At 39.2% G+C, this 25,619-nt stretch overlaps 2 protein-coding genes and 1 long non-coding RNA gene across 4 annotated transcripts; 2 read left to right on the top strand and 1 right to left on the bottom strand.

The window, feature by feature from the left end:
- Window positions 1–911: 911 nt before the first annotated feature.
- On the bottom strand, window positions 912–19,315 carry ago3b (argonaute RISC catalytic component 3b). 2 transcript variants are annotated; one of them, XM_084738765.1, is made up of 19 exons: window positions 19,175–19,315; window positions 13,121–13,292; window positions 12,806–12,926; window positions 12,210–12,418; window positions 11,312–11,448; window positions 10,588–10,722; window positions 10,238–10,325; window positions 9,992–10,139; window positions 9,350–9,469; window positions 9,091–9,234; window positions 7,975–8,108; window positions 7,491–7,675; window positions 7,220–7,379; window positions 6,882–6,972; window positions 5,534–5,728; window positions 5,109–5,243; window positions 4,746–4,847; window positions 4,179–4,378; window positions 912–3,071 (listed from the first exon to the last, which is right to left on the bottom strand). In XM_084738765.1, the coding sequence occupies exons 1-19, from the start codon at window positions 19,191–19,193 to the stop codon at window positions 2,963–2,965; spliced, it is 2,604 nt and encodes an 867-aa protein (XP_084594891.1). In that variant the 5' UTR covers window positions 19,194–19,315; the 3' UTR covers window positions 912–2,962. The 2 variants fall into 2 exon arrangements, with proteins under 2 accessions (XP_084594891.1, XP_084594892.1); XM_084738766.1 differs by having other exon boundaries at window positions 9,112–9,234.
- Window positions 19,316–19,318: 3 nt separating this feature from the next.
- Window positions 19,319–21,748, top strand: LOC146313235 (uncharacterized). The gene is made up of 3 exons (XR_014772027.1): window positions 19,319–19,451; window positions 21,541–21,607; window positions 21,727–21,748. It is a non-coding gene; the product is annotated as an uncharacterized LOC146313235 (long non-coding RNA).
- Window positions 21,749–25,583, top strand: olah (oleoyl-ACP hydrolase). Its single transcript, XM_084738767.1, has 6 exons — window positions 21,749–21,923; window positions 22,909–23,047; window positions 23,152–23,251; window positions 24,079–24,248; window positions 24,352–24,434; window positions 24,789–25,583. Exons 1-6 carry the CDS (start codon window positions 21,794–21,796, stop codon window positions 24,929–24,931), a joined length of 765 nt encoding a protein of 254 aa, XP_084594893.1. The 5' UTR covers window positions 21,749–21,793; the 3' UTR covers window positions 24,932–25,583.
- The last annotated feature ends 36 nt before the right edge of the window (window positions 25,584–25,619 follow it).

Raw genomic sequence — 25,619 nt, 5'->3', positions numbered from 1 at the left:
GAAATTAAAACAGATGTTTAAAAAAGGAAAGAAAAAATAATCAGCAGATTAATCAATGATGAAAATAATCATTAGTTGCAGCCCTGCTCAGAAGTGTGATGAACTTCAGTTTTGGAGATACCCAGCCAGGATTTCCTCTGAAAACAAATCCAACAAAGCGAAGTGGTAAAGACAATTAGATCTGAACATGAAGTCTTTGACTTAAAGAGAGCAAACAGTGATGACTGATCCATGTAGGCGGCGTCTGTCCTCACCGATCTGGATGTAACTCAGAAATTCACATTTATAAAGCAGCTTGTTATAGAGGGCCAGCAAAGCAACAAGTGTCATCATTTATAGACTATTTTTCTTTTCTTATTGTGATCCTAACATATCGAGCTTTGAGATCATAACGGCTAATAATCATCAAAAACAAACAAAGCGTGAGGAAATGATCCATTTAAGTGCAAAAAACTAGACTCAGTGGCCACTTTATTAGGTACACATGTAAATTCTAACGCAGTCCAACACAACAGACCTGCCACAACGACGTTTCTACAAAATTTTGAATGTTCAGTTTTGTTGACATTGTCAGGAAGGTGTAAATTCATTTAATTATGTTTTGTTACCACGGTGATGTACTGGACTAGATTATTTTAAGGTATTTCTATTTTTTGTCCTCCTTATTTATACCCATGATGGGGGCAGAATATTAGAAACACCTCAAAATATAAAGCAGTTCATATGACAGTGTCAACAACAACAACTGAACATAATAGGCACCAAAAAATAGAATTTATGGCAGAATCAATGCACTGAATTGCACAATTGTATAGGTGTACCTAATAAAGTGTATGTTTAGATTATGAAATAAGCTTTTATTGTGATAATTATTTCAATGTTGTGATACAAAAATTTGTTTTCTTAAGATCATTATGAAACGATTATTTTGCGATGGTCTTATTTAGAGCTGCAACGATGGGTTAATTCAATCGATAAGACAAATTAATCGACTGGTTGATTTAAAGAAAATTTAAGTTTAACTAATTTTATAATCATTTCAGTACTTTTTCAAGCAAAATTGTCAACAACAATACCGTCGCCGATTCCAGCCTCTTAAATTTGAGGATTTGCTCTTTGACTTTTTGACTGGTGGATGGACAAAAGAAGCAACGTGAAGACGTTGCTTTGGGCTCTTGGAAATTATGATGGGCATTTTTAACATTCATAATGACATTTTAGAAACTATCAATGGTTGATCAATTGACGATGACTATAATAGTTAGTTGCAGCCTTAGTCTCATTTTATAATCAACATGAGGTTTGTTTTTGTGTGATGATGAAAAAGCGGAACTCTAGAATATTTTGTGATCCCGAGGACGCAAAGCGTTATGTTAAGTCGATATGGAAGTTATTATTCTGGTAGTAATGACAGTAATATTTCCTGATCATGAGAAACCAAAACATCAAGAATAATCACACAAATTTGGCATGCGTTGAGATCGACTACAGTCCAGCCCCATGTGTCAGGCAGTGCAGGTTCTGAGGCCGTTTCAATAAATGCATTAATAGGCACCCAAACCAACATACGATTGAAAACCTTCCAACGGTTCACTCTCTAACCAAATCAGGCACTTTGTTTAATCTCTCCAAACACCTTCAGACCTCACGACTGATCCTCGCGTCTGCGGCATCTGCCCTACTCATTCATAAGAATGTCAAATACTGTACATTCCTAAATCCAAGTTCATTGTCACTTGCCTAAACTCACTCATAAACAATTTTATCGCACCAATACTCATCGAAAACATTCACCATTGAACCTGCTCGCTCTGTGTTAACACCTTATTGCACTGAAGGAGTTCTTGACAACTAAATTGGTCAGTTCCTCATGTAAAAAGTGGGAAAAGTCAAAAGGTTTGTGGTCGCCAGAAGATATAAACCGTCTGCTCGGCTCTATTGCTGAAAACAAATGTTAATTTAAGTTAAAAAGGAAAAAAAGAAACGATTCATAAATAGCAAGAAGAATAAAACACACAAGAAACGTTTGGTATTACACTTTGTACCAAGCTGAACTAGAAGTGAAAGAAGTTTAAAATCATCCATTTTGTGGCCATGGCGTTGTATTCTACCAGTCCTCATTATGCACCTCGCCTCACAGTAAGGCATCACGCGATACACAATACCTCATCGATGGCTGTACGTGGCTTTGATTTTTAAAAAATTAAGATTCATTCAGTGTCTGTGTTGGTAGAGTGCAGAGTTACGCTTCCTACTGTCCGGCTGAACGACTGTGAGGAACCATTGGCTTAAAGGGAGACAGAATAACCGCTAAGGCAGCCTGCCGTTTTACCAGCGTACATAGCTAACGTGTTGCCATGGCAATCACACTCGACAGAGAAATAACACGTACAGTTTCTAGACAAGCTGAAAAACCCACAAACAAACATGTAAAAACCGTCTACATTATAAACCAGCAACATTAGGCTCAACATGAGGCTACGGAGCAAGTCAGGTCCTCACTGGTTCTGCTTCATGCACCAAAAAAATCATCAGTTTTTGTTTTCCCTGCTGCTCCGCTGCCATTCTTTAAACACACGAGAGAAAAAAAAAACAAAACAGCAAATTAAATTTTTGCGCTGCTGTCAAACTTGGAAGGCAAGGACGTGACTTGCGAGCTTTAAAGGAGACAGAATCTGTTGTGATTTAAATACAGCAGAGCAGATGTAGGTGAGAAAGAGATGCAGAAACGATTGGCTGGTTTCAATTTGCATAATGTGGCTGTGACTCCTCTCTGGCTTATTAGTACATCCTTACGCAGCCTGCAGTCGCAGCCGTCGTCGACGGGGTCCAGTGACCAAAGCTGCACCAGCCCAGGGGAGGGGGGTTGCTCTGCGGTGCTATGAGACGAGGCGGCTGATCGAAGTCGGACACTAAGACTGGCTGAGTGGCTGGGAAAGGTGGAGGGAAGTGGAGGGGGCTTTCAGGCGAAGTACATGGTCCTCAGTGTGTCGTGGTGGATCTGAACGGCCTTGGCCAGCGCCTGGGGGTCCCTGCCGTTACTCTGCCCTGAGACATGGCTGCCCTCCGCACTGTCAGGGGTAAATGAAAGCGAGAAATGATGGTGAGGACAGTGTGGAAAAATCATTCAAATCATTTATTTAAGTAAAAGTAGCAATATAAACAATGCAAGTAAAGTTCTTGAGGTAATTCACTGGTACCATTAATTTAAGTTATTCAGACATATTCAGCTTCCACAGTCACTTTTCCAGTCATTTCCCCCAATAAATATATTTTTTTTTGTGAATTCTGCAACATATACACACATTTAATTTATATGTGCAGAGAGATACAACATTCCTTTTTATTTCTGCCAGGTGTAAGCCTGGAGGAGATCATGTGATCGTATGTGTGTATGTGTGTGTATGTGTGTGTGTGTGTGTGTGTGTGTGTGTGTGTGTGTGTGTATTCAATGGACCTAAAGCTTGTCTGCAGCTAATCTCGCAGACTATTGGTCGGATCAGCCCAACTGTTTTTGTGCACATTCAATATTGAAGAAAATATTATAATCCCTATCCAGTAAATGCAAAAATAAACTACATATATGAAGATTTAGTGTCTGAGCTCAGGCCGAATATCAAAATTGTGATAAGGTCAAGTGCAATATCCAAATCTCAGAAGCTGCAATTTTTTGATAAAGGAAAAATGTGAGACAAAACAGCATTATAATGAAGTACTGTGGTGCTGCAAAGAGGCTCTGGTCTACATGTCTTGTTCACCAGATGTAAGAAAACATGTAGGCCTGGTTAAAGCAGCTTGTTTTATCTCATACAATTAATTGCATCATTGTTTTTTGTAATTGAAGACAGAATTAAAGATTAGTTCAGTTCAAAGAGTACCTCACTTCAGACAGAGTACATAACATAACAGAACTCTCCTGCTCCAGTTCTTAGGAGGCGATGGTAATGTTACACCGGGGATCTGATGTAATAGATGCATCAGACAGTGTTTTGGGATTTCTGTAGGTCAAAAACTGAATGTGTGTCAAGAGACTAAAATGAATCAGAAGCTATCTCACTATATTACACACATTTGATAATGTTTTGTTCTCTAGCTGAATGTTTTTGCTTTGTCATGCATGTTTACTTTTTGTTATATTACAGTAAATCTAATTTAAAATCAAAAGAGCTTCTCCCCACCTGTCATGCTCTTTGTCAACCAGGTGGTAGCGGGCACGGAAGGCCACCAGGTGGGCATAGTAAGCCGGCGCCGGGATGGAGACGGAGCGCGTGCAGCGGACGTAGGTGTGGCACAGCTGGTAGGTGAGGAGCTGGAACTCGTCGCCGGTGAAACAGTTGTCGTCCCACAAAACGTGGTAGTGGGAAGGCCGGCTTGTACCCTGGAGGGAGGAGAGCCGAGTTAATCGCACACCAGAGAAAACAGCAGGTCCGCAGAGAGAGGACAAACAATCAGCAGATAAAATTAGGTGAAGAGAGGAGGAGGACTGGATGTAGACAGACTGAAATGGAGGAGTTGCTGCTGCTCGAGTGCGGTTGAGACAGCTAAAATATTCTTTGATAATCTCACCACAGGTTATTCTAAGGATGCGTAACATACAGTGCGCACAAGAGTTCAATCATTTTAAAGAAAATGGATGTATGGCTTCAAAAGGACCTTAAATCAGCAATCTGGCCACCACAAGTGTGGTACATTAACTCAGTCTATACTGGGAAATATAATTCTAACCCATGTGCAAACAAGTTTACCTGGATTCCAGCGTGACTGCAGAGGTAAAAGTCAAACTCGTAAGGGTGAGTGATGTCTGTGTCCACTGTGGTGCCGGCAGGAATGTTTCCACTTCGTCCAACCTGAGAAGAACACAAAATTTAACAAACTGATTTAAGACAAGGTCACGCTGCCTGAAAAATCTGCTTTATAGACGTGAGCAGTGATCCTGATATCAAATCATTCTTCAATATCCCTCTTTACTGTTTAGGTTGATAAACTTCAACCGCAATTTACAAAATTACACAGATGGAGAGAGTGTGGTTTGGCAGCCATAACCATGACAAGACACTCAGAGTTCCATCAATATTACGGTGCAAAAAAAAGTCTGTTGTTTTACTCACCCGCTCATTCCGATCTGCACAGAAGAGCCGTGTGTGATGGCGTTTCTGTACGACAATGTAAGTAATCCCCGGCTGGTAATCCTTCTCAAGACTGATGCAAGCCTCCCTGATAGCCAGCAGCTCGTAGTACAGCACCTACACAGAAAGAGACAGTTAAACCTGCTGAGTAAACAAATTAGCAGTCATGCGTATGTGTAAAATAGGTGCAAAAACAGACTGAAGACTCAGAAGTAGGCTCAGAAGACCTGATTTTACTTTTATTAAGGAAAGCTACAACTATAGGTAATTTCCTCCCGCTATAGAAGGAAAATTAAAGTAACATATCAAGTTTCACATTACAAGGCATTTGCTTTTTAAATCAGCTGTGACTCATCAAACAAACATCAGAAGAAACAAGTTGTCATACCTGTCTAAACCTGACATACCTGTCTAAACTGTCCCTCTGACACTCCGTCCCTGTAGAAAATGATCCGAGTCGGCTTGTAGCGGGTCGATTTGTAGAACTGGATCAAGAGCTCTCGCACCATGGAGGCCAAGTCCTGGATGACTTCCTGTCTGGGCCTCTGGACCCGAACTGTAGCACAGTACCTGCTGGGGTGGGCGTCCATGCTGCCCACCACCTGTAGACACAACATCAGTCAGGTGGGTCACAAATTCAATTATGAGCAAAAGCACTGCAACTGAAGAACGTTTAATGAAACAATCTTTCTGTGCTTTTCTTCAAAAGTATGTAAGTGATACAATAAATAAAACAAAATTACAGCTGTTAGCATGTTATAAATACTCAGATTACATGTGAAATAGTTGTGCACTCTGTGTCTCCTTTGGTCAAATGTATCAGCAAGGAAAAGGCTACATTTAAACATCATACCAGGTTTGTGTACCTTTCGTCTGCAGTAACAACAGTGCTGAAGTTGACACTGGCAAAACAAGCACGATCTCCAAGATCAATCTCATGTGGGGAAACTGTTCAGGCCTCCCCAGAGAACCTTACAGAACCTCTGGCTCAACACTGAGGTTTAAAGTGCTTGAAGTGCTGCCGCGTGGGTCTCTCTCTATGATTGATTTTGCATGTGTAAGCGCTAGGGAAGTTACGATTCTCCAAATCTACAATTCAATTATTATTAAAAAAAATTTCAGCACTGGTGCCTATGCTGTTGTAAGACTATTCAGTCTTGATTTGTAAAGATCAACAGATAATTGGTTTTATGCCCTGACAACTGTCATCTACATTTACAAATTATTTTTAAAAAATCTCTTTACATGTTATCTACATGATTTCAAGTCTGATATAAGTGTCAGTAAGCTAGACTGTGTCGTCTCTGAAGTGATGTTTTTTCCTTCGACACATGCTGGATGTCGCAGGTAGATGGAGCTGAAGAGAAAAAAAATGCTAAGATTACTGCAGTTCTGCCTTTGATTTCAATTTCAATTCAATCTGGTCATTTTGATCAATTTTCGATTTAATATTAAAATTGTGGCACCCTTCGTCAGCGCACGTGAGGCAGCACAGAGCTTGTGTCGGCCGGCGACACCAAACGTGAACACATCAAATTAAGATTATATAAATTCCATGATGCATAAACCTCTCTCGACTGATGATTTTTATTACCCCTTGGACAACAGGACATACTTATATTCCAGCACTAGCTAAAAGTTGAAGATTATTTCAAGGAGACCGAGTAAATTTCTTGGCAAAACATACAGCTTGATAAGAGCAGTTTCAGTGAAGAGAAAATACAAGATTTCTAGCCAAGCATTTTTTTTTCTCACTGCTGCAATAGATGGCTTTTTCCCGTCTCCCGCTGGAGGATGAGTGACATCAGCCCCAAGGAAGATGACAGGCTGCTGGAACACAGAGGGTCTAGATGGATAGGAGACACAAAAAATCTGTCATAATGTGACACACTGAGACAGGCACAGAGATCACAGTGTAATCGGGAAACAACACCCTGGCACACAGTTGTCCTACTCTTTTCATGCCAAGTCAACAATTTGATCAAATAGCCTGTTATCTACCCACTAAGTAAAAAAAAATATCTTTAAATGCTACAACAGCAGCAAGAACCCAGAGGGTCTTTAATCATCTTTCTTTGCTGTGATAATTTTACCGTTGGTGTGGAACCAGGATGTTGTTGATTCCTCCCAGTTTGACGTTGATCTTGAGGCAGAGGTTTGAGAGGGTCTGAGGGGACGTCTTCACCACGTTCTTCACCTGCACACACTGAGTGGCCATGCCAAGGAGGGTGTCACCCACCCGCTTCACCTCAGCTGTGGGTCAGACATCGGATACTCCTTTAACTTGTCATTCACATTTTACTGTATGTATTTATGTTCATATTTCAAATATTGCATTTGGTTTAGAAATTGTCATTTTTGTACCATAGACAGGTGTTTTCCCAGGCAGGATCACGATGATGAGCTGCAGTCCGCCGTAGGTGTTCTTCAGGTGTCTGAACATGGGCTCCACGCTGTCTGCTCCCTGCGCATATTTACAGAAACACGGCTGGCCTTGGATTGGCATCCCAGCATCCTTTGAGATTTTACGCAGCTGGTCAGTGAAACTCCTGAGTATGAAGAAAGAAATGACCATGCATTATATTTTCATGAAAAGTTTTTAATGTCACTTCTAGCTGTATACTTTTATTCCTCTACATCTCAGAGTCAAATATTGTACTTTTTACAAACATTTGTCTGCCAGCTTTTGTTACTAGTTACTTGATTCATACCCCTTCTGTAAAAAAAACAACATTAAGTTTCCTTTGTGAGTTGAGAAAAATTTCTTCTTAAACTAAGCTAACTATTTAAAACCCCTCTTGGATTATTACTATTATTAAATCTATAACAGCAGTTTTTGTGAACTCACTTTAAGATCTCCTCTCTGCACTGCCTCTGCGTGGCGAAGCAGGCGATGGCCCACATCTTGATCTCCACTCCAGTGTGAAACTGCTTCCCCCTCATGTCCCACACCCCGTGGCTGGGTGTGGCCACCGTGCGGTTCTGCAACGACAGTGCAGGGTTGATCTGCTGGGTCTGGCAGTCACACAGAAACATACAGTACATAGACACAGACAAGGTATGGAATCAAAGATTTAAAGGGTTCGGGCAGCCAGTGTGGATCTCAAGATCAAGAGCTACTGATGATTGATTGACTGATTGGATGATCATGGCACTGGAGACAAATTAACTTTAAGTTTAATCTGTGCTTGCTTCTGATTGGGTCATGCATTTAGTGTGTTTTGCAAAAAAAACCCACTTTTTTATGGCAGACATGCAAAACAGACACTAAATTAAAACAGCTTCTGGTGTAGGATCATACAAAATAGCATGCATGTGTAAAACAGTATAAAAACACAGCAAATTCCAAAACAAAGACAGACAAAAAAGGAGACAATATGTGAGAGCCAGACAAGATGCAATCACAGAGAATGGTAACACTTTAAGCACAACAAATGTGAAAAAATAAAAACTATGATTTGTAATCCACAGGGTTTCCCCACAAAAATTTGTTCAACTCAGAACTAGAGCAGCAGCGATTTATCGATTACTTTTAAACTATTAAATTGATAAACAACTATTTTGCTAATCAATTCATTGGTTTGTGTAATTTTTTAAGAAAAAAAGTAAATATCCTCTGATTCCAGCTTCTTAAATGTGAATGTTTTCTGGTTTCTTTACTCCTCTGTAAACTTGAATGTCATTGGATTGTGAAGATTGTGAAGCTTTGGAAAGCAAAGATCAAATTTTTCAATATTTTCTGACCAAAAAACTTATTGATTAATGAATAGTAGTTCCTCAATCACTGATCCCCACTTGACAGGATCATAATATCAGAGGTTTTTGTTTTGGAGACCAAATATTAAAAGTCTGGATTATTAGTCCACTGGATGAAACCCTGCTGTCTCTCTCACTCTCACACAAACACACACAGACATGTTGACAAACGCACATGCAAATGAAGCGTGATTTAAAGGGAAGGTACCATAAATTGTTCAGAGCTCACCCTGCCGCCATACTGCAGCATGGGGGCCGGCAGGACGCGGCCCGTCACCTGTGCCATCTCATCTCGCACACGGAACTGAAACTCCTGGACGAACGGGTCGGCTTCGTAATTTGCACTCCTCACCTAAGAGGAAAGAAAAATATTATTATGTTGTAGGGAAAAAAAAGTAAAAAAAACAAACAAAAAAAAAACAACACATAGTTCTTGCTGTTTTATCCCTGGTTCACAGGACACTCACCAGCCTGCTGATCTCTTCCTGTCTGTCTGGTGCAGAGCGGGCTGTTGCTTTGATCATGGTTGACGTCTGGTTGTCTGTTAGCTTTTTGATGCAGCGCTGTCCAGCAACAATGTTGCACACCTAAAACAGCAGGTAAGGTTACAATCAGGAGCAATTGATGAATCCATTTACAGCTGTGTCGGAAGCTGCAGTTGCAGTAAAGTTATTGCACAATGACAATCAAAAGCAGGGGGGGATTCTCCATATCCCCCCCGAGGAATTATCACCCAGGTGACATTCCTGTTAGCTTATTACCTATTTAGGAAGATGATGTCTCTGTTCTTAATCCCACCTACTTAGCTCTGATTAGTCAACTGTTTCTCTAACTGGCAGATGTATGATTAGCTGAACAAATCTGAGATGTGGGCTGCAGTTCAGAACCATGGTAACATTTACACATATGCTGAGGCTCCACATTATCGCTTTATAATGTGGTAGCAGGCAGGATATAAAAATGGGATTATGTTTTATGGTATTGATTATATTCTGATATTGCTGATTTATGGCCAACAGAATAGATAAGCTTTGACTGTATGAAACGGAAAAACCTGAATGAATTTCAATAGACAACTTACATACTGTCTCTACAGCCTCAGTCCTTACCTCCAGGGGCAGGTAGGTGTGTTTCTGTTCCTGGCCCACCTGCAGACAAGGCAGGTGGGGGTACTTCAGCTGCAGGTTGTACTTCTCTCTGAAGTATTGCGCCACTGTGCGTTCAACTGTTTGACCGTTCTCAAGCTGCAATGGAAATCTGTGGATTTGAAGGCAACGAGAATCTCCCGTTAATGTACGCCAACGACAGCTTTGATTGTGGGTTAGCAGCTACTAGAGTGTGATGCAGAAACATACGTCTGGAGGCTGGCAGGGCGTCGTGTTACATTGCAGACTCTGTACTTCCTACGCATGGTTCCACAGTGTGTCACTTCCACTTTTAGACCTGTGAAGATGGTGGAGGAAACGATGTAAATAAGCATCAGGAACATTTAAGAGATTGGAGTTTCAGAGTGGAACAACTGAACAGGCTAACATTCATCCATCAACAAGATTCAGCTTTCATCTGTACCTCAAATAAAACTGTCAAAATATTTAACACTGATGTTGTTGTAGACTATTCAAATAACAACACACAAGGCTGTACAAGGGAGGGCCTTTGACTGCAGCACAATGAAAACAAGCACTGCCTTTCCTTAGTGACAAACCTTTGATCTCTTTGGTGAACTTGACCCTGTGGGAGTCAGCGAGAGGGCGGGGCTGCTCATCAATGTTGTGTATGTCCAGGACCTCGCACATGAACTGGATGACTGGCTGGGCTTTATAGAAAGCTGTGGCCGACACTGAAATGATACGGGACAAGGTCAAACTGTAAATCACCATGGCAATAACACAGGTGGAGGCGGATGAAAGTTTATTTATAGCAGATTACTCCTTGGGGTCAGAAAGATGAATTAAATAATTAAATCTCTAGCAGAACAAAATCAACACAATGAGAACTTAAGGCTTATACAGAAACCAGTGATGTTTGTATTGTGCTGGTTGAACCAGTTTTATTTGATTAGTAGTTATTAAACAGCGCTGTACACATTGTATTGAGGGAAGGGAGTTTCTGTTTCTTTTGTGTTGTTATCTCCACACGTCTCAAAGATAAGAACATGTATATCTATTGCACTTCTGTCCATCCTGGGAGGGAGATCTCTCCTCTGTGGCTCTCCCTGAGATTTCTCCATATTTTTCCCTGTTAAAATCAGTCTGCAGGACAGGGTGTGTTGCACACTGTACGGACTGTAAAGCCTCCTGTGGCAAATTGTGATTTGAATTTGACTTGACTAGACTTGACTCAACTGTTGGCAGGAAAGCAAATGAGTGTTTTTCCCAAAATGGAAAACTATTCCTTTAAATGTCTCTGGTTTCTCTGCACTTACTCACCATCAATGTTAAGCATCATTTTCCACATGGCTGGCCGCACTGACTGATGGAAGCCAAACCAAACCTCTCTTCCTCCACCTAGCGGGTGGTCGTAGCCCTCTGGGGAGGAGAAGAAGGATCGTCCGACAGGCGTGTACCTGGTGAGGACAGAGAGGTTCACAAAGGTGACACAAAGGTTAGTGGAGCACAAAAATAAGACTCTACCCTGGCTGGGCACTGCATTCCCTGTGTGGTTCACTGGGTGCAGCAAAACACAAGTGCTGCCTGAGTTACTGAGGAGGCTAAAAGGGTTTTCGTTCATGTTACAAATGGATTCACCAAATGGCATAACTTGAGAAAGGTTACATAAAGGACGATGCTTTTACTTCATATGTCCATGTTACATTCAAATCACAATTTACCCACCTAACAAACTAGAAACGTATCCACATGTGGTATTTTAGGGTACGTGAATGTTGCCACCACCCTGCACCTGTTATAATGTGACAACATTGTGGTTGAAATACTACATAATAAATTAAGGGAGCTATACAGTAGCTCCAGGATGCAAGTATCCATGGATCATATTTCATGACCAGAACTAATCAACAAGAAATACTTTTCTCATGCTTAATTCAGTGCTATTTAGATCCTAACTCTTATCTTCATCTTCCTGTCATTGACACGGAAAACTGTCGCATGGTAAAGGAAAACTGCAGCATACAGGACATCATCAGTCTCAAGTCATTATTTGAGCAAGAAATTCAGAAGCCTTGAGACTAGTAGGAATATCCAATATTTAGCCACACTGAGCTTTCAGTATGATTTTCAGTATGACATAGGCATGAATTTCTTTCATTTTAAAAGGTTTTCACATGGAAAACAAATCTCTGCAGATGGTTTAAGGGAGAAAACTCACTTCATGGAGGGCAGGTGTCGAAGGACGACGTCCACAGCGTGAACGGGGTTGGTGCTGATCGGTTTCTCCAGGTCCACCGGCTCGGACACTGCGCGTCCGGTCAAGACTTCGTGCAGCATGTGCCAGCTGACCAACGACACAAACTTAATGGTGACTTTAAATGGGCGGTCCTTCCCTCCGTCACCTGGCAGAGTGACATCCAAATCCACCTGAAGAGGAAATAAAGGGTTATTGTGACATGGTGATCAATGATTACCAAAAAAATAAAACGTGTTGCCAGTCCCTGTTAAATATTACTTAAAATGGGTAGTTTAGATAATTAGAAGAAGGGTTGTATGAGATACTGCAGCAGATTTCTGCAGCTTCTCTAAATTAGGTCCTGCATGCTGTCTGCCATTTACTGTAGGTAATGCACTAAGTATTGATAAGTACTTCATACAACCACACTTAAAATAATCTTAACTATCCCTTTAAATCTGACATAACATATTCTAAGTTTGAGCCTATTTTCAGGGTGTTCACTGACACAATTTGACATGAAGAAGACACAAAAATCTGACCTAAACAGCCATTCACACTTCAGTGTAGAGTCTTACCCCACCCGTGGCGACAGGGAGCGGATTAGCAGTATAGAGGCTTTTCTTCCCATCGTAAACTGGCAGACAGTCACCAAAGATGGTCACCTTAAAATGCTGAACCATGGAGTCCACCACCTCCCTGAAAAGACCATGAAGAAAAAAACATATCACCACAAACAACATCCACACAAACAGTATGACTGTAGGCTTACACAGCTCCAAGACAGGTTAAGGCTTAAATGACATAAGAAGCTATCTAGTCCAGTCTCCTGAAGACAGCCCGCTTGTAAAGATCAGTTTAAGACCTGAACCAGTTTCAGTCTCTCCTGTTACCTGTTGACCCGGCGAGGGCATTTATCAGGCTTGATGTCCACCTCATATAGATAGACGTCGATCTTGGGTATCTCCACCTGGAAGCAGTTGGCCAGAAGCTTGATGGGCTTCCCAATGGTGCCATAGCCAGGTCGCCGTGGCAACGTAAAAAGGGCTTGTGCTCCAACGGCTCCTACAACAACATATGCAAAACATAAATAAGAAGTAATTTAAAAAACTGCTGTTTACATCACACTCTTGATAATTAGAATAAGCTTGCACAGTACAGTATCCATCTTAATTAAAATTATAGCGTCAATGTAAATACTTTAATCAAAATTTTTATACTATCTATGGATCTAATGACTAAGTAATGTGAAACCAGTCACTTGCACAGATGAACCTTCTGCTCTATGGAGCATTTTAGTGTCTTTCAGTCACCGTTTCGGTTTCATGTCTGTAACTTTACTTTCGGTTCATTCTTTTTTCTAAAAACAGATTTTATATTGGCATTCAGCATCAAACACATTTCCATTAAATATGTTTCAAATATTGTAGGCAAATTTGTCTCAATATTTCACTCTTAATAGCTTAATATAAGACTGGACTCGGGCTGCAACAAATGATTATTTTCATTATATTTCCTATTATTTTCAAGATTCATTGTTTCATCTATGAAATGTCAAAGAATTGTGAAAAGTCACAATTTGTCCAAGTAATGTCTTTAAATCGCTTCTTTTGTCCAACCAACAGTCAAAAATCCAAAGACTCTTCATTCACTATAATAAATGACAAAGGAAAACAGCAGATATTTGCATTTAAGAGGCTGGAACCAGCAATTTTTTGCTTGAAAAATGACTGAAACGATCAATTGTCAAAATTGTTGTCAACTAATTTTCTTTTGATCGACTAATTGATTAATTGACTACTTCCTATTGTTCTACCCTATAACAGTCCGAAAATAGCTTAAACAGAACCAATACCAGTAATGATACTTGAGATCTACCCCATTAAACAAGCTCAGAGGTTTGAGCAGAAGACAAACTGGAGGAAGGAAGTGGTTAATGGGGAGGAAAGAGCAACTGGTGGAGCTGGGACTGAAGATGGTCAGGGACGTTGAAGATTGCCTCACATCAAACTGACAAAACTGAAACAAACGGGCCGACGCTGTATTCCCTCCACATCAATCTGATAATGACCGTATAAAAAGGTTACAGAGTTTGGTGACATTTGAAATAAAAGACCAGCTCAGCGCTCACAGATTTCTCCTGACTGACATGGCCTTTGCCAGACAGGAGGAGATGTAGGCGGGTGACACACCACGCCAATTTGACACCAATTTTCAGAAATGCCAAACTGGAAAGTACTCAGTGAAAGAAAAAAAAAAATGACATCACACAACCACACAATTTCCACAAATGTGAGTCAGAGGATCCACACACACACACTGACCTACATGACATAAATTCTGCAGATATGCACAGAGCTCAAGCTGTTAAATTAGTAAGAGGCGCGCTTCGTTGTAATGAGAGGACAAAAAAAATGAACTAATGATGAATATGACCGTGAAATGAGCACGACAGAGCAGCTGGAAAGACTTTAACAGTTCGAGCTCCCGTCAGGGTCGAGGGATGACCCTGAACCTGCCATAAGGACTCATCTCTCACTGAAGGACTGCACTTTCTGCCGATGCGTCCCCTAGGTCGCTTCCTCCCCTGTGCCGTTCCCATGGTGACGCCGCCCATGTTGCTACAGTTTCTCCATGGCAACTAAAGGCATGCCGACAGGAGGAGGAAAAACAGGTGCACACAGATTTGTCTCATTCATCTTGGAGTGACTGAGACGGGACTACTGAAATCAATTATTTTGTATTTTACTTTATATATACGGTCATTACTTGTTAGGTTTTTTTTTTTATTTTTAGGATATTACTACTTTGATGTCATTGTGATAGCCGTGTTTTCTGTATTTCTTGATAACTTTCATATGCAACGCAACGTTGGTTATTTTCAGTGTATCATCTGTTTAGAGTACAAGGTGTAATCATTCTGTTTTTACAATTTTTACCACCTGATGAAGACCCTGTAAGGTTGAACAGTCAATATTTTAACCTTGTGCTTTCTATTTCTTGACTTTTATGCAAAAACTGGAGAAAGGCAAATTAGAAAGTGACAACAATAGGAATAAGTGTTGTAATAATTATTTTAAATGTCAGTTATTTTTTCAATTAATTGATTAGTTGTTTGGTCTACAAAATGCCAGAAAATAGTGAAAAATGTTGTTTAGTGTTCTCACAGCCTTCAAATATCTTGTTTTGCCCACATTCAGTTTACTGTCCTAGAGGAGTAAAGGAACCAGAAAATATTGATTTTAGACTTTTTTTTTCCTTTTAAAAATTGCTCAAAACGATTAGTTGTTTTAAAAAAAAAACAAAAAACTGATTAATCATTGCAGCTCTAACAGGAATCCAACCTTATACTTCTTTAAGGAATTACAAAAAAATATCCTCAACTAGGGTAAAAGCCAGATAACAGCAAGTGCACCAGAAAAGACTCCAAAACACAAAGGTTCACTGTAGAACGAGCAACAATAGAGAGATTAATGACCACTTATCAGGCTGCTTCATCGTACAGATGCAACGCACTACCAGTATCAGCCCACACAGAGCTGACATTCAACCCACACACTGTTAGAGCGTATTCCACTGATGTCATATTGTGTAGTACTGACATCACTACGCTAATACTGAGGACTAAAACTGTGTAAAACTCACACTATTCAAATTAATGTTGGTTTAAGTATTAAACACTCAAGATGTGCAGCTAGACGCTTTTTAAACCTGTAAAGCGTTAAAAATCACAAAAAAATATCCGCTTCCTGCTTGTCAGTTGTGATGATTTACTTTTTCCTCTGTTAGAGAAATAGTTAGATATGTTCTAACTTTACAATTTTATCTTGAGCTCTGGGAAATCCTCATACCATATTCTGCTGTCTTTATGACAGCTGTCTGTGGCTTTTCTGGAGCTCATTTGTTTGGCTGCTGTCCATATGTGTGTGTGTGTGTGTGTGTGTAGAATTGCATTTATAACTACTGCATTTTAGAATAAAGTGTCACACACTCCTAGTTGTGCGTTACTCTTCTATAGACTGCATTTTAGCTGTCATCAAGTACACCTAAAAAGTAGTGGAATATTCGCAGTAGATATATCATATTCATTTCATCCAACAACAATGATCAATTCTCATCAACATGGTCTCAAACACAACCAGTGTAGAGTTAACTAATGTTGACAGGACCAACCTCGGGGTGGGTGAAAAATCACATCACAATTACAAATGAGCCGTGACCTGATTGGACTAAACCCCCGGTAAGCTTGTCTGAGCTAAAGATACTGTTTGATTGCAAAAAATGTTTATTTCTCTTAAATTACTTGAATTCTGTTTATTTCACACGACTGACCACTAGGGCTCGGCAATATGGCAAAATAAATAATATCCTGATATTTTTAGGATATTCTGCAATATACAACGTATATCTCAATACGCACATGGTATCTATAATAACATACCATTATTTCTCAATTAGTGAAGTCATATGATCATTTTGTAGTGGGGCTGGGCGATAAGGGCATAACTTAATATCACAATATTTTTTTATTAAATACCACAATATGAATATTGTTACAATATTGTAGGGATGACTCTTGGTGCTTTCACAAAATATTAGAGTCAAAAACAATGATGTCTTTGATAAACTGTCATGACTAATGTGGATATAATGACTAAGAGGGTAAAGGTAAATAACAGAACAGCTAAAACAGTCTGTTAAGTTCAGAAACTGACACCACTTTACTGTGATGCAGCCTTTAAAACCAGAAAAATGCAACACAAAAGATGATATCACAATACTGATATATCGATATGTTACCCAGCCCTACTTACCACAGATGAACAATCATTCTACAATGACAGTGTCAACCAACGGATTTTGATAAATGACTAGTCAACTATTCTGTGAAACCCCTCAAGTCAAGATCACCAAGATACAGAGAAGGAGAGGAAGAAAGAGGGTGAAGGACAGATTCGGTGCCTGCAGTTATACTTATGGGAGTTGTCTGGTTGTCTGAAAGCCTCACACAGAAAGCATGAGAGCTGAAAGCACATTTACAAGACAAGTATCAGTACTGACAGATACCCAAATTCAGATGTTGGAATCAGATCACAACTGAAAAAATTCGATCAGTGCATCCCTACTTTCAAGAAGCTGTGTGCCACAGACTTCAGTACAGGCAGAGTACTGTAACATTGTCAACAACTAAGCCCATTAATCAAAGTTAAAAAAAAAAAAAAAAAAAAGTTAGCTTAAATTTTCTAAATGTATGTTACTCTCTGATTAATCTTTGCTCTGTACTGCTCATAAAATGAAAAATGGGTGCAGAGGGTGGAGAATGAATGGGTTGGTTTCCGTTAACCAGTTTCACCCTTTCACCCCTCCCAGTGCACCACTGGCCCCAACAACATCAATAATATACAAGCTGTGCCTCACAAATTGTGCCCCTTGGCAACCAAAGTAAATTGACTAATGCCCTGCCATGCTCAATTGATTTGTAATTATCACAGGCAGCAGTTAACTGAACATTATTCAATAGGCAGGGTAACTATGGCAGCAGCTGCTGGTGTGAGAGGCTGCCTTTCAAACAGATATGAATACACACACGCAAACACAAACACAGAGAGACACACACACCTCCTTGAAAGGCAGCCAGCCTCTCAGACTTCAGGCACACCTGACAGGATCGCCACCTGCCTTTGACAGCCGGCAAAGAATGACGTACACAATACAAGCAACCCGTGAGACTGGTTTAGGTCACTTACACACACACACATTCATACACACATGCGCACACACAGAGGCGCAAAACTGACCGGTAAAACACAGTTGAGAAACAATCAACCCAGTATATTGTGCTTGGTGGAGCTTGAGATGAGAATTTGAATTCAGATGCCATGCTTAACAAGCTGGCAACTTATTTAACAGGGTTGACAACTTACATCAACTTAAAACCCTTACAGTTCACAAATGCCAGTGGTGGAAAGTATATTTAAGTATATTTGTAGTATTGTACTTAAGTACAAATTTGAGGTACTTGTATTTCACGCTTATTTGATAGTTTTTCTTAATTCAGGTTCAATATATGCATACATTTTGCTCTATTTTTATTCATCGATGTTTGTAATTATTAAAAATTTTAGTTAAAGTTTTACTGTTTCAGGGCCCTGACATCATTTTGGACAATAAAGTTTACTGTTTAACTGTGAAATATCCTGTCTCCACAAGTGCTAACCGTATGTGCTTATGTAGGCCTACATATTCTATATTAATCACCAACTATTTTGATAATTGATTTATCACTTTCATTTTCTTAAATGTGAATATTTTCTGGTTACTTTACTCTTCTATGACAGTCAACAGAATATCTTAAGTTGTGGGCAAAACAAGACATCACCTTTGGCTTTGGGAAATAGTGATTAACATTTTTTCACAATTTTCTATTATTATATAGGCAAGCAACTATTAATCGCGACAATAATCAGCGAATTGCCTATGAAAATAATCATTAATTGCAGCCCTACTGAATTTTGTATAAAGAATTTCAGCCAAATCATAGATATCCGAATTTTGTGATTAGTTAATATCTGCACTGGCCCCAAAAATCCAGTCTCGGTTGGCTCTTTGTTTTTAATGCACAACTTTTATTTGTAGTGGAGTATTTTGAGTGTGGTACTAGTAGTTTACTTAAGTAAAGCATCTGAATACCTTCCAACTACTGATTAAGCTTGTTGGAGCTGGGGATGGGACTCTGAATTGAGTTTTCAAGCTGATCCCATGATGGCCTAGCACCTTATTTAACCACAGTGTTGACAACGTATATAGATCAGTTTAACAAACACATGGGGGTGAAACGTCTGTCTATCGCCGCACACTGTCTGTCTGCAAATAACTCAAGTGCAGCACCTGAACGGTGAATTAGCTCTGTAAGCATGGAGGTTAGTTAGTCAGTCAGGGGATCCCACCTGTTGTTCCGATTTCCATTCATGAGGTCTCTGTCCGGATGACCCGGCTCCCAGTGATCACTTCTCCCTGCTCCCGTTAAACTGTGACTGTGGCTCCGCTGGCCGACACGCCGCTCCCCGGCTGCGGCGGCTTCGGTCGCTGATGTGGAACCGGGCCGCTTGGGGTTCACCCTCGGCTGGAAGAGTTCTCCCCCGATCTGCGTTTACCGCAACTGACAGCTGAAAGTTGTACAAAATGTCCCCGCTGCCGTCCTTCGAAGTTGTTAGTCTTGTATCTGTAAGTATAACGACGTCGTTGTCAGTGTTGTAAATGTTTGTGACAGTTTGGACCCAGGAGTTGCTGGTTAAATTTCACTGAGACTCGTTAGCAGCGGTGGTAAGCTAACAGCGTCAGTTAGCTTTAGCCGACGACTACTAGCGACTAACTGTCAACTCGACACACGACACTGACATGGATATTTACCCGGTCGAAGGCTGAATTCGTCGTCCCGGCTGGTGAACGTGACAATCCGGTGTTCGTCTTTATAAAACAGATATGTGGGGTTCACTACCCCGGCGTCCTCCTCCTCGGTATCGGCTAGAAACCGGTCTGAAATCTACTACACCGCCCTCTCGCTCTCACGAATGTAAAGCTAGCGAGTACAGGAATATAAAACTTCCGGGTTTGTACTTCAAAATAAAAGCATAACATCAACTCGTGGCAGGTGTTTCAGCACCTGTGTCTATTCTTTATGTATTCTTTTCAGTTTATTATTCCTATATACACTACAATAATCACTGACAAAAAGCACAGTTACTCTAATACAACAATTTGGAGGCGCTTCTATTTTATGCTGGCCTATGATAGTACTTTATAAAGATATATTTAAAATATATACACCACATTTTATCAAATTAAATGTGAATAAAAGTTTGTATATTACCTCCAACCCTTAAAAATAGATAAATCAAATATGGAATGATATATAAAAGAAATAAGAAAAATAATAATATATTGTATTACAAATATCAAACAAATAGGCAATTTTGTGCATCAGAAATATACATAATTGTTTTTTCTGCTTTCCAGTTCTCTCCAGTTCTCTTTACCCCAACTGGGAACCACTTCATAGATTCAACTACCCAGCATCAGTATATGAAATTTAGTTTAGTTTAGTTTAGTTCTGAGTTACAACAATAAATTGAATAATTGATTATTAAATTAGTTGTCAAGTTTTTTGATGATTTATTAATCGGTTTAAGTAATTTTTAAAAGAAAAATAGTCCAGCTCATTAATCTTAATATTTTCTCTAGTGCTCTATGTTAATAAACTGACTATCTTTGGGTTGTGAGCAAAACAAGACATCTTTTTTTTTTTACATTATATAGACCAACTAATAACCGATTAATTGAGAAAATAATCAACCAGTCAATCAATAATGAAAATAATTGTTAGTTGCAGCTTTAGTTTAGTTTAGTTCACTTTTTTTAATGTGTATTTTCAACACCAACTTTAGAAAAACAGACAACACTCTACAACACAAATTGAAAAATAAGCAGGAAAAAGAACACATATTTCCTGCTTACTTCTTGATAATAACATACATAAAAATGCAGCTGACATTTTGCTTTTTCATAGATCACATAAAAAATCAACAATACTCTGACACAAATACCTACACTGAATAATAATAGAGTGTTTAAAATCATCATCATTGAATCATATGATCTTATTATAAACAACCTTTGTAGATGTTCAGGTATTTCAAGATTTAAATATGACTATTGTTTTTAAATTAACTTCTCCTTTCTCTTGCATTCACTTTATCTCTGTTATTGTTCTTTTCTGTAACACAAACAGACATTCAACTGACTAAATACATAATTAACAATTGCACATATATATGATAATTCCTTGCATCTGGAGGCCTTTTATTTTTACGCAATTTTGAAAGCAGGACGTTTACTTGAAATTGAGTATTTTTGACAGGGAGGATTTATTTCCGGTTTTATCCTGTTTAATTTTATCTAACTTGATGAAGCTGATGCTCCCTCCTCCTCCTCCTCCTCCTCCTCCTCCTCCACCTCCTCCGAGGGAAACCCGTCAGGAAATACCAACTGTAGAAAACAACGTCACTTCCGAGAAACTTTCTTCCGAACTATTTACGTCATGTTTTGAAATAACCTCTTTCACGTCCATCCACGTTTTATAAGAACACTTTCCACAATTATGACATGAACTAATAAAAGACACAGCTGTAAACTCAGTGTAAATTGTTTGCATGAGTTACATGAACATACACACTCCATACTGTAGATGTCTCCAGAATCCACTGATGTAATTTTACACCACAGAAGAAAATAACCAGGAACTATTACATTTCAGCACCTCAGCATGAGGAATTCCAGCTGTCCTCATGGGTGAAGTTGATGGGGCTGCCAGCAACAAACAGGTGACACTTAACATCTTTATTATTTCCCCTTAAATATTACAGATCACCTTTGTTTTGAGGTGTTTTGTTTTTGGTGGTGCAGCAGCAGTTTTACATGTGTGACTTCTCTTCTTAAACAGGAACATAAACTGCAGGCAGCAGATGTGACTCAGTGTTGGATCTTCACCCTCATTCTGGTCGATTAAGATGGAAAAAGTGATCAACTGTTTCAAGAGGAGGCCGGAGGCTGTGAGCAGGCTCATATGTTTCCCCTGGGCAGGTGGAGGCTCCATACACTATGCACGCTGGGGAAACGTCCTCAACAGCTCCATAGAAGGTAACACGCCTGGGAGACATGGACAAGACAATGGGCCCCTGGCTACAGATATTTAAAAGATCCTGCAGGAGCAGCACACAGAGATAACTGTGGTTGCTTTGCCTCTTTTTGCAGTCGCTTTACATTTCTTTGTGGCTGGTTTGCACCTTTTTGTGGATGTTTCTGTTTATTTGTGCTTGTTTTCTCTCTATTTATGGTAATATTATAACAATTTGTGGTGATTTTGTGTCTGTGGTGATTTTGTTCCCATTTATGGTGATTTTGTTCCCACTTGTGGTGATTTTGTGTCTATTTGTGGTCATTTCATGCGTCTTTGTGGTCATTTCCGGGCTCTTTATAGATGTTTTGTGTCTTTTTATGATCATTTAGTATCTTTCAGTCATTGTTTTGTGTTTTTTTTCTGTCTCTTTGTGGTTGTTTTGCCTCTTTTTCTTGTTATTTTGTATTTCTTTGTACTTGTGATGCAGCTTTCTATAATTTTGTGTCTCTTTGGTTGTTTCTAGTCTCTCTGTGATCGTTTCTCTTTGTACGTATTATGCTTTCTGTAGTTTTGCATCTTTTTGTGGTCTCCCTTTGTGTATTTTCTGCCTCTTTGTGGTCATTTTGTATCTCTATGTGGTCATTATTGTGACTCACTGTTGCCGTTTTGTGTCTCTCCTTAGTTATTTTGTGTCTCTTTGAGTGACATTTTGCAGGTAAAGCCCAGAGGGCCCCCTGACCCTTTGGGCCCCTGGGTCTGTGTCCAATAAGCCTGTTCAGTAATCCAAGATATTGCCGCATTTTGCACAGTTAATCTATGCTGTTTTCTCTATATTCACAATTTGTTTGTCAATACATACGATAATGTAGTCTCTACAGTAAAAAAAAAAAAAAAAAATTGGGGGACGTGAACTTCAAAATGATGTCCTTTTACTGTGAAATCAGTCTAGACATATTACAGTTTGATTATATTTCTACGCTAAATGTTCTTAACACTTTCTTCCAGTCTTTGCTGTCAAACTTCCCGGCAGAGAGAGTCGAGCCAAAGAGCCGTTCTTTCAGAACATGCAGCAGATTGTGGACGAGGTTGTAGGTGTGTTGTTACCGCTGCTGAAAGAGAAGCCGTTTGCTCTGTTTGGCCACAGGTACGAGAACTGAAAGGGCCTCATAAGTAACACCACATATTTTTCTAAGTTTTATTCCACCACTTTCAGCTTCTTTTCATTTGCTCTGTGCTGATCTCTTTCAGTTTTGGTGCCTTCACGAGCTTCGCTGTGGCAGACACTCTGAAGAGACTTCACAACCTCGAACCAGTTCACATCTTCCTGTCCGGTGCCTCTGCACCTTATGTGAGCCACACCGATTATTGGAAGATGTCAGATGAATCAATCTATCACAAGTTTAAATGGTTATTTATGAAAATGAATCAGAGACAAAGTGTCTAAACCTGCATTTTTAGGCTGCAAATGTGCCTGATTGTAAAGAATTTTAATGAGGTGGTTAAATCGGTCCACTTGTGATGCTTTTAGAGCTATAATGCCTGACAAAAAAAACAAACTGCCTGACAAAATTAAATTTAACTGATCGCACAACACCACATCCCAACACCCATCCATCCTTTATTTTAATATGTGGAGGAAAATCTTCAAAGACGGTCTTAGACGCTGAAGAAAGTCAGTAAACTGAGATTGATGTTAGTTATAATCTTGAAACAATCTTTTCCTTCTAGAGTTGCAGTAATGAATTGATTATTGGTTATTTAATTAATTGTCAACTATTTTGTTAATAGATTAGATAAGATAGATAGAGTTAAGTTTTTTGTTTTATTAAGGAAAAAAAAAATCAAAATTCTCTGATTTCAGCTTCTTTTTTTGTTTGTTTCTTGTTTTCTTGTTTCTTTACTCCTCTGACAGTAAACTAGAGATTTTTGGGTTGTGGATGAAACAAGACATCTGAGGACGTCATCTTGGCCTTTGGGAATTTTCTGACATTTTAAAACAAACAACTATTAATCAATTTATCGAGAAAACAATTGACTATGAAAATAATCTCTAGTTGCGGCCCTAGTTCCTTCTACATGTACAACTGTAATAACACTCATAGTTTAAATTCTATGATAGAAAACAAGAGTTTGGTCTTGATAATATATCTGTAATGTGTTATCTTTGTCTTCTAGTCAGAGACACGTATCAACACCCCGAAGAGAAGCGTCTTATCCGATGACGACTTTCTCAAGTGGTTGAGTTCGATTGGAGGGACTCCTCCTGAGCTGCTGGCGAACCCCGAAGTCCTGAAGCTCTTCCTTCCTGCCCTGAAGGCCGACCTGCACGTCGTGGAGAACTACAGGTCTTCCGATGGCTTTGTCGCTCAGTATTTAACAAATAATTTGAAATAATTTGTGACTCAGAATGAATGTTTGTAGTGATTGGAGTTCCTGGTTTCCCTGCAGGTGTAACAAGCCGGACAGTCCCCTCCTGTCCTGTTCAGTCACGTGTTTTGATGGAAAAGATGACATTCCTCATGACTTACAAGGTCTGTCGTCTGATTATCACACACTCACTCGGCCCTATGATAGACAAAGCTTACAAAAGATGTTTAATATCAGAAATCGTGAAACATTTGTTGTGTAAGTTTGCAGCTTGTGTAGGTGGACTTCAGAGGAATTTAAAGATTATTGACTTAGTGCCAAACAAACACAGCACACATCACAAAGTGCTCCAGAGAAAGACACATACACTCCATATTTACGAGTCCAGTGAGAAAAAAAGCAAACAAAATGCACATCAGACTTCAGGCAGTGTCTTTTAGTGTTCATATGACTCAGTATGAATTGTCTTCATCTCTATATGTAATTAATTATATGTTATGTATGCATTTTATCACCAGCCTGGAAAAGTATCACATCAGGAGATTTCACCGTCAGGATGTTCGATGGATCTCATTTTTACCTGAAGGATTCTGGAAATGAAAAAATGATTTTAGACTATGTCACGAAACAACTGGAAACATCAGAAATGGACTATTTATAATTCGTTTTCATAAACAATCACTGCCTAATGTATCTTCAATGTCTTAAATGTTTTTTTTTTTTACTAATTCATTGTGTTGGAAATTAATCCTGTCCACCAACATATTTTGTGACAAATTTAATTGAACAAGTGTCCAGTAGATATTAAAGAATCAGTTGGATCCACACGTATCAATATTATGGCTGCTTCTGACATTTACTTTTATTATTGACTAAACTGATTGATATTTTTCAAAATTTCAATTCTTTTTTTCCCCTTTATTTACGTTACTTTTGTGGATTAGATCCATCACACATTAACTAACATCAGTCTGATGTAAATGTGGCAGATTTAGCTAAAAGGTTCATTTTCATCTGCAGTCCAGTTGATTTGAATTTGAATTTATTTTATGAAAATATAAAAACAAAAGCAAAACAAGCAGCCCATGTTTTTTTGGATTAATAAATTAGTCAGTAATTAATCAGTTGATAAACATGACTAATCATTTCACTAAATCTGTTAACATCTAACTTTTCTTTATTGAATTTTCACTTATTTGGCAAACCTAAAGGAAAAAAACTTCTAATAGAAGAACTGTGAGGCCAAAATGCATTAAGAAGACTTCATTTGTTTATAGAAATGTGAAATAAACTATAAACTACACCAGTTCAAACATGGCTCAAAAAGGGTTTTTTTTGTCCTCGTCTAT

This window comes from Lutjanus erythropterus, chromosome 16, assembly GCF_056507025.1.
Source record: "Lutjanus erythropterus isolate fLutEry1 chromosome 16, fLutEry1.hap2, whole genome shotgun sequence".
In the NCBI taxonomy this organism is placed as follows: Eukaryota; Metazoa; Chordata; class Actinopteri; order Lutjaniformes; family Lutjanidae; genus Lutjanus; species Lutjanus erythropterus.
This window is presented reverse-complemented; position numbering and strand designations above follow the sequence as displayed.